This window comes from Lycium ferocissimum, chromosome 1 (genome assembly GCF_029784015.1).
Source record: "Lycium ferocissimum isolate CSIRO_LF1 chromosome 1, AGI_CSIRO_Lferr_CH_V1, whole genome shotgun sequence".
NCBI lineage: Eukaryota > Viridiplantae > Streptophyta > Magnoliopsida > Solanales > Solanaceae > Lycium > Lycium ferocissimum.
This window is the reverse complement of record NC_081342.1, coordinates 64,469,891-64,479,604: the sequence shown is the minus strand read 5'-3', so window position 1 is coordinate 64,479,604 and position 9,714 is coordinate 64,469,891. Positions and strand designations below refer to the sequence as shown.

Below are 9,714 nucleotides of genomic sequence, written 5' to 3'. Positions count from 1 at the left end.
ATATTTCATTTTTGGTACTGAAACGCTCTTGTTGTTAGTTAAAGTGTTAAACTTCCTAAAAAATGCTCTTCCACTAGCTAATTAGCTCAAAAATATCATTCACACTAGCAGTTGCTCCAAAACAAGAAAAAAAAAAACAATTCTTTTTCTTGAACTATTTGACCAATAGCAAGGACATTTTGTTATCAAAATTAAAAGGGAGAGCAGAATTATTTCATTTCGAATGATTGAGAAATAATTTTAGCCATTTCCCATAATTACTACTATATATATAAGAAACAACCAAAGGGCTTTTGTAGTCCTTACAAGAATTTTCAATAAAATGTCAAACTTTTTAATTAATTACTTTTAGGTCCTAATTTTATTTTTTTAAGTGAAATTTATGTTTTGTTCTTATAATCTACTTTTCAAAAGCTAACAAACCTCCTACCGTATTTTTCCTTTTTTTTTTTTTTGTTTCCTATTTAGTGTCCCAGATCGATTGAGCCCGATTAATCCTGATTTACATCGCGTAGGGCCCATTCGGGAGAAGTACTCTCTACTAAGGATTTTTTCATACCCAGGCTGCAACCCGAGATCCTGGTTAAGGGTAAAACAACCCCATCCGCTGCCCTTTATTTTCCATGTTACTTTCGTCTATTGATCTATCTATTAACCTAAAATCAGTCATTTCTTTGCTAGATTCTTTCTTCTTGTTGCTCTCTCGTTTTCTCCTTTTTCATTTATTGCTTATTATACATTTTTACATGTAGGCATTTCTTTTACTTAATATTATGACTATTGAAAATTTCTAAAAATTATTTTACTTACATGTAGGCATTTCTTTTACTTTATATTTATACTTTAATGAGCTCATATGTGTTTTAAAAAGATCTTTACTAAAATAACTTTAAGATAGTTTTAAAAATTATTAAATGATGCCATATAGTGTTAAAAATGAAGACAATGTTATCAGTTAAGATCAGACTATCTTTGAAATCTGTTGTTAACTATAATTGATCATTTTAAATACAAAATAAGTTTGAAGCAAGGCGGAGTTGGTTACGGATTTGGTTAGCGCTTTGGTTCAATTTATGTATTTGTCTTAAAAGTTCATTAAATATATATATATTATTAAACTAAACAACTTTAAATATTAGAATTCAGAACTCATAAACTTCAAATTCAGGTTCCGCATCTGATTTGAAGTAAATAATTTCATCAAAACGAAAAATTAAAATATTAAAGGAGTGAAATGAAAGTTTGCTTTTATATATTAAAAATATACTTATTGTAATTTAATTATTACTAACATAAATTATATTTCTTTAATTAAAATAGCTATTTTTATATTTTGAGTTTAAGCTCGGACCTCGTGAAACTAGTAACAATGATAAGTGAAGAAGCAAGAAACTTGTAGTAATTTAGTTGGCACCGACAGTTGAGTGCACTTGAAATACAAAGGGTGGACAATTGTGGCCCAATGAGACCATAGCATATGCCTCTCTTTTATGCCCTAGGTTTAAGGGAAGATATAGATACTCCTTGTGATCTGTCGGTGAAGTGAAACCTCTCTCTTTTCATAATTTATTTTCAATTTCCTTCTTACTTATATCCTTTTCTTGTTTCTATTTATTCAAAATAACTTGTTTAGATAATTTTTCTAGAAAAATAAAGAAAAGACGTAAATTTCGACTAAACTGTAAAGAAAAAGGTTCAAGCTTACTTTTGAACTTTCGAAGATGAAGTATATTTGCCCCAATTGCATTCTGTTTAAAGTCGAGTACTCTTGTTTTTTCCTCTAACTTATTTAATAGAATCATCGTTCGTATCTACCAGCGTTCTATGTAAATTGACACTTGATGCGACGTGACGTGTAATTCAAGATCCACGTTTCCGGATGTCAATGTTGTTGTCGTCGTCGTTGGTTTCTTCATTATTATTTTTTAAATTATTTATTATTATTATTATTGTTAGTATTGTTGTTGTTGTTGTTGTTGTTATTTCAAATGAGTTGATTTCACATTTGCTTCAAAGGAAGGAAATAAAACTTTGTATTCTTAATGAAAACTAAAACACGATTACCGGGAAAAAAATAAAAAAATAAAACACAACTGAAATAACTAACTTTAGAATCTGTATTGATAAATTAAATAAAAATTTCCCAAAGTAAACCAAAATCATTCCTACAAATCTTAGGGATGTCATTTTCACGTATTAGTTGATTAAAAAAGACAGCAATATAATTTTCCAACGTGACAATAAAAACACTTTGAACTCTCTCCATCACTCCCCCTAACCCGACCCCCAAGTATAAATAAAAATTGAAACTTTTTGTATATATTATCAAAATAATTTATGAATATTTATAGTCTTTTACAAATTTATTTTTCTAATAGTTAATTTGCCTTATTTCTTTATTTCCTTTGCCCATACTCTAACAGCTAGTTCTGTAAATCAAAGATCAGTTTTGGCCCTCAATATTTTTGAATCCCAAAACAGCTCAAATCGCCAAGCAAAATAGGACAAGAAAACATTCTGCCACTGTACTATTTTTTATAAATAAACTTATCCATTTAGATGACAAAATTTTGAAAGTGAAAGGAATTTTACGTGTCATTTGTGCTCCCAAGAAAGTAAAAAACTAATGTTAATTAAATGTAATAGTCACAAAAACAACAATAAAATTAAGAACACTGACAATAAAAAAAGGCTTAAGAACAAACATTCCCAGCATTAACAATAAAAGCAAAAACAATGAATACTACTGACAATAATTGAGAAAGCACTTAACAAAAGAACTTTTAAGGGGGCAAAAAAAAAAAATTAAAAAATCCACTTACTTTAATAGCCATTCTTTTAGTGTAAAGTGTCTAATCAGGTTATGAATTTGAACAATCAAGATTAACACTTTATAATGTCAAAAACAAAGTTTAACACTTTATACTAAAGCTTTAATGGGTGGTTGCAGATCCCTTTCCAACATTGTACTGCAACACCAACCCCCCACCCCCAAACCCCACAAAAAATATTACTCCCTCCGTCCCAATTTATCTTATATAATTTAATTTTACATTTAAATTTAAGAAAAAAAAAAGATTAAAACTCGCTACGAAAATAAATTTCATGTATATTTGTATTTAATCGTAAATCGTTTCATTAAGAGTAAATTATTTCATTAAAGGTAAAAGAAGAAGTTGTGAGTTAAATTACTTCTAACTAAAAAAATGTATCTTTTTTTGTGACAGATTAAAAAAAAAGTGTATCCGGTAAATTGAAACACAGGGAATAGAAAATTTAGAAGAGAAATTGAGCTAAGAGTTTAATGGATAGGAAGTTTATCTAAATGCTGGATTTTTTAATTTTTTTTTTAAACATCAATTACACTGTAGCCTTATTCTTTCACCTAATTTAGTCAACACATGAAAACATTCCTCATATTTACAGTTCCAATAGATTAATTGTCAGCTAGAGAATTTTCACTTATTTTTTAATGCATTTTGGTTTGTAATATATTTCCTTTTAGTACATCACTTTCACAGCTTCATTCCAAAAAGTGAGTAAAATTTTGAAGAAGTGAGAGGTTTTTCACAGTTGGTAATTTATGTTAGTACTCCCTCAGTCACCATTTACGTGAGTTAGTTTGATCGGGCACGGAATTTAATAAATGAAGGAAGATTTCTTAATCTTGTGGTCTAAAATAAATCAAAATATTTGTGCGGTTACAGATATCTCGTTAAGCCTAAAAACTAAAGTTTACATATTTTTTTTTTGACTGACTAAAAAGAAAAGTGTGTCGTATAAACTGAGACGAGTATTATATTTTCTTTTGGTACATAATTTATGGAGTATATACCTTCCTCTATAATGGCACTTTGCTCTTTTTTGTTTGAGTAGCCTTGAGGGTATGCAAAGAATCTCCAAAAAAAAACTTCTTTTTTACACTTAACATTCAGTTGCATTTGTTGTACAAAAAATGGAGGGCTTTGAAATGAGTTCTTGAATTCTTTCATAGTGTGAGTTTCTTTATTATTATTTTTTTAAAAGATCTGTTGATTTTCTTGTTTTCAAGTTAGCTTAAAATGGCTCCAAGATTGAATTTTTCTGACTGGTGGGGTAAGGATAAACAAAGGGGAACACCAGTGATAGTAAAAATGGAGAATCCCAATTTCTCCATTGTTGAAATTGATGGTCCTGATAATGCATTTAAGCCTATAGAAAAAAGTAGAGGCAAAAATGCTAAACAAGTAACTTGGGTTTTGTTACTTAAAGCTAATCAAGCTGTTGGTTGTCTTGCTTGGGTTGCAACAATTTTGTGGACTTTAATTGGTACTATCAAGAATAGGCTTATTTTTAGACAAGGTGTTTCACTTGCAAGTGAAAAACTTGGGAAAAGTAGTAAACTACTTTTCAGAATAATTAAGGTCTGTTTGGGTGTTTCATTGTTTATGTTGGCTTTTGAAGTTGTTGCTTACTTTAAAGGTTGGCATTATTTCCAAAATCCAAATTTGTATATAATACCACATACTTCTGATGTCTTGGGGTTGTTTCACATTATATATGTTGCTTGGTTGGATTTTCGCGCTGATTATATCGCGCCTTCAGTGCAAAGGTTATCCACATTCTGTACTGTTTTGTTCTTGATTCAGTCTTTAGATCGTTTGGTACTTTGTTTGGGTTGCTTGTACATAAAGTGCAAGAAGATTAAGCCAAGGATTGAAGGGGATCCGTTTAAGTCAGATGATCTCGAGGGATCAAACAACAGCTATCCAATGGTTCTTGTGCAGATTCCTATGTGTAACGAAAGAGAGGTATACCACTAATTTTATTTTGCCGCCCTTTGAATTGTGAATATTTTATCTTCTCATTTTTATTACTATTTAAGTTTCGAACTTCGCATTAGGAAGCAACATGAATTACTTTCAGACTTTGAACTAGTTGAATTTTTGTAATATACGCGTCGACTAAGGTGAATTCGACTCCTTTTTTGCTGTGGTGCTTTTAAATCATTTGTATTTACGGTTTCCTTGTTATAACTTTATTTGTGGTCTCTTTCTTACTTTTTTCTGTTTTAGACAAAGGAAGCAGTTGATGCACTGTAGCCTGTAGGGATTGGTTAAACTTGGGACTTACTTTTCTCTTTGCAAGATAGTATTTGACATATTTAGTATCTACCAAATAAGGAACTTGGGCATTTTGGGGATCTTAATCTAGCCTTCAAACATAGTACTATAAGGCTTACATTAGTCGCATTCTATGTGCAAGCAGGGGTGGAGCTAGAGGGTTGAAGGGGGTTCTGACACACTTAATTCAGGAGGATGAAGCCACGTCAGCTAAAATAGTTACAAAAGCTGTTAGTCGACTATTAGCAGTTAAAGTTAGTTAGGTTAAGTAACAGATTTCCGGATTCAGTTCCCATTCATTTCAGTCATTCTCAATGTATAAATCCTGGTATTGTTCTCCTTACAATTCATATACGAAAATCATTACAGTTTCTCTACACTACTTCTTCTTTCCTCTCCGTCTTGAGCTGATAATCTCGAGCTCCTGAACAGCTACTGATTTCTCGGATTATTCCAATCCCTGCAATCTAGTTAACAGGTTCCTCCGAATTCCCTTCTTCAGCAAATTACACTGCATGTTCAAGGTTAAAATTGTTTTTTATGTGTATTTAGTAGATGTTGAATCCCGTCAACTTTTTCGTATGTTTACCTTTTTATATTTGAATCTCGGTCAAAATCTTGACTCTGCCACTGCATGCAAGAAAACATGGTTGCTAGACGATGTTGTAGTTTTGCAATGAACCAAATATATTTTTCTTCTTAGTTTCTGTTTTTTCCCCCTTCTGAGTTGAGTATTCAAAAGTTTTTCTCCGTTACTGGGCGTTGCACAGGTATATGAGCTATCTATATCAGCAGTCTGTCAACTTGACTGGCCAAAAGACCGTTTGTTGATTCAAATTCTTGATGACTCTGACAATGAGTGCATCCAAGAGTTAATAAAGTCAGAGGTCGCTAGATGGAGCCAAAAGGGTATCAACATAATTTACAGGCACCGCCTGGTTAGAACTGGTTACAAAGCAGGGAACCTGAAGTCCGCAATGAGTTGTGACTATGTGAAGGATTATGAATTTGTTGCAATCTTTGATGCAGACTTCCAACCAACTCCAGATTTTCTTAAGCAGACAGTCCCACATTTCAAGGTGAAAATATATTCTTTTTTGTGGGATAATTACATTTTTGGACCGCTCTAACACATAGTCCGGTAAATGTATATGTTTTGTACATTAAGTATAAATATACATACAATATATATACAATATACTTATAATATACATATAATATGCATAATCAGTGTATAGGTTTTGTATATTTTGGCTAGCGCCCGAAATTTTTTACGGCCGAGAGGCCAAAAAAGAAAAAGGACCTTTTCTTCCTTTGGTGAGTTCATTGATGTTATTGTTGGCAATTAACATGCATGCTTTGACTTTGCCACAGGATAATCCTGAGCTAGGATTGGTTCAAACAAGATGGTCATTTGTTAATAAGGATGAAAACTTGTTGACTCGTCTCCAAAACATCAACTTGTGTTTTCATTTTGAGGTGGAACAACAGGTGAATGGGGTATTCTTAAACTTCTTTGGTTTCAATGGAACCGCTGGTATTTGGAGAATTAAAGCCTTGGAAGAGTCTGGAGGTTGGCTTGAGAGGACAACTGTGGAGGATATGGATATTGCTGTTCGTGCGCATCTCAATGGTTGGAAGTTCACATATCTTAATGATGTGAGGGTAAGGATATCCACTTTCACATTTTTGTTAAATGTGCTAATGGTCCCATATACAGTCAAACCTCTCTATAACAACGTCATTTATCCCGATATTTTTTGGCTACTATAGCGACATGTTATAGAGCAAATATAATATAACATAACATGAAATATCGGTTCCACAGGAAACATGGCTGTTATAGTGAAATGTTGTTATAGAAAGGTCCGACTATATTGCTACTTTGACTAACATTTGTTGCAAGCGGTTTTATTATTTTGAGAATTTAGTTGCATATAGAACTAGTCATCAACTAGTTTGGGATCGATATGTAGTTGTTATTTTTATTGTGTGTTGCACTTGCAAGTAGAAGCTGGAGTTTTATTGACTTGAATAAGATTCAAGGGTCCATAACTCTGTTCATTAGTTGCATTCTTTCATTTGAAATGTGAAACTGTTCATCCTCTTTCGTTCTGTCTTGTTATTTAACTTGAAACATAGGCCTCACTCTACACTGTCAGATGTCAGATTTTGACTTTAGTTGAAAAATCAGAAAATTCTGAGTCATTTACTTGAATCGTTCCCGGTTCATGAAACACAATGATTTACGGCTGTTAGATTGATTCTCTTTTGACCCTTTTCTTTTTTAAAAGTTTAAATTGAAATCCTGTTTGACGAAGTTTTGCCAGGTCCTTATACCTGTTAACATTCAAATTTTGATTATTCAAATTATCCTTTTGTAACTTTGGAAATCTAATCACAATGTTCATTGTATCAATATGGAAAAAAACAGGTCCTGTGTGAAGTTCCTGAATCTTTTGAAGCTTATCGGAAGCAACAACATCGGTGGCATTCTGGCCCCATGCAACTTTTCCGAGTTTGTCTTCCTGCTATTGTTACTTCCAAGGTACATTGACTCCTCTCTTTACTTTGGACAAATTTTTGGGATCAAACACTCTAATGAAGAGCACTCCTCCTGATGTTAGAGAACCTACAATATTAGTAATAGCTTGTTTGGCCTAGCTTTTAAAATCTATCATTTTGAAAAGTGCTTTTTGTTAGAAGTGTTCTTTAGAAAAAAGTACTTTTGGAGAGTAGTAGTTTGTGTTTGTCTAATCAATTTGAAAATCACTTTTTCCAATATTAGAATAGTACTTTGTGCTTGACCAATGTTCCAAAAGTGTTTTTGGGGAAAAAAACTTTTTTAGCTTGTGAAAATCCGCTACTACTCAAAAACACTTATTTTTTCCCTGAAAGCTTGGCCAAACATTTCCCTAAAAGCTTTGCCAAACTCCTCAAATTTCTAAAATAAGCACTTTTGGCTTCCTAGGAGCTTGGCCAAACATGTCATTATATTAGAATGGAAGGGATAGTGAAATGAATATCGAGGATTCATATACCCAATCCCAACTAGCTTGAGATTGAGGCGTACTTCTTGTTATAACAATTCTAATGAACTTCATTTTGAAACTTTTGTGCAGATATCAGTATGGAAGAAAGCCAACTTAATACTTCTCTTCTTTTTGTTGAGAAAGCTCATTCTTCCCTTCTATTCATTCACATTGTTTTGCGTAGTTCTTCCTCTAACCATGTTCATTCCAGAAGCCGAGCTCCCTTTCTGGGTTGTTTGCTACATACCGATCCTCATGACCCTTCTAAACATCCTTCCCGCACCAAAATCCATTCCTTTCATCGCCCCCTACCTCCTTTTCGAAAACACTATGTCAGTGACGAAGTTCAACGCGATGGTATCCGGACTTTTCCAATTGGGAAGCTCATACGAGTGGGTTGTTACCAAAAAGGCAGGAAGGTCTTCCGAATCTGACCTACTGGCTGCTGCTGAAAAAGATTTAAAAGCATTTGGGGCATCGCAGATTAGTAGAGGGGCGTCGGAAAGTGAACTTTCTGAGCTGAATCGATTGAACAAACAGAAAGATGAAACTTCTACACCTGTTAAGAAGAGCAACAAAATATACAGAAAAGAACTAGCTCTTGCTTTCTTGCTCTTAACGGCGTCAGCTAGAAGCCTTTTATCTGCGCATGGACTCCACTTTTACTTCCTACTTTTTCAAGGAGTGACGTTCCTCCTCGTTGGTCTCGATCTTATTGGAGAGCAGATTAGTTAATATTGTTAAAGAGAGGAGAAATAGCCACCTACTTATTGTGTTCAAGAATTGGTACATTTTATCTCGTCTGGACTTTGTACCAGCAGAACAAGAGAGACCAGGGAATAGCTCGGATATTTCCTCTTATCGACTTCTGCTATATGAAGTGAAGCCAGTTGGATTTTGTAAGCGAGACTATTATGCGATGCCTGTGTGAATTCCCTAATATCGTTAGATAGGGTAATTGTTGTCAGTCTTTTACAGAGAGTCAATTGTTTGTCAATAATACCATAGTCTATAGGTAGAAGCAATCTCATTTTTTTTACCTCATTTATTTCTGATTTTGAGATTTCTCAAACAGTATTTATGTTGTTTAAGGCATTTCACATTCATCATATTATGTATATAAGGATCTAAATGGCTAAATAAGGCCTAGTCAAATACTTGCTTTTCAAATTCTTGGAGTTTTCTATTGTAATGAATGAGACACCCTACCATCCATATACATTTGCTTTTGTTCGTTTTGATATTATACATTTGATTTGATGTCTTCTATTTTACCATGCGCTGGTGTAGAATAATTCTTGCCTGCGTCCTATCTTTAGGAAGTGACTAATCCTGTAAACCTTCATGATAAATACTCACGGGGGAGCCACAATGCTACAATTGTGGCCCCACGCGGTCGAGATGGAACCCCATGCCCTTCACTGTTTGTCACCTCAAGCGAGTACTTATGTGGTAAACTGATGTGGTTTGGTGTAAACATCGAGCGTAAGTTTTTCCATATATATATTTGTGGTAAAACATGCAATAGTAATTACCATGGAGTGCATTGAAATAAAAGATGGAGGAAGCAAGGCCCAAAG

The 9,714-nt window shown here is 33.3% G+C and overlaps 1 protein-coding gene across 1 annotated transcript; it reads left to right on the top strand.

Annotated features, from left to right (window-relative positions):
• Positions 1-3,843: 3,843 nt before the first annotated feature.
• Positions 3,844-9,353, top strand: LOC132057207 (probable xyloglucan glycosyltransferase 5). The gene is made up of 5 exons (XM_059449695.1): positions 3,844-4,790; positions 5,873-6,181; positions 6,477-6,767; positions 7,537-7,650; positions 8,225-9,353. Exons 1-5 carry the CDS (start codon positions 4,062-4,064, stop codon positions 8,867-8,869), a joined length of 2,088 nt encoding a protein of 695 aa, XP_059305678.1. The 5' UTR covers positions 3,844-4,061; the 3' UTR covers positions 8,870-9,353.
• Positions 9,354-9,714: the final 361 nt, after the last annotated feature.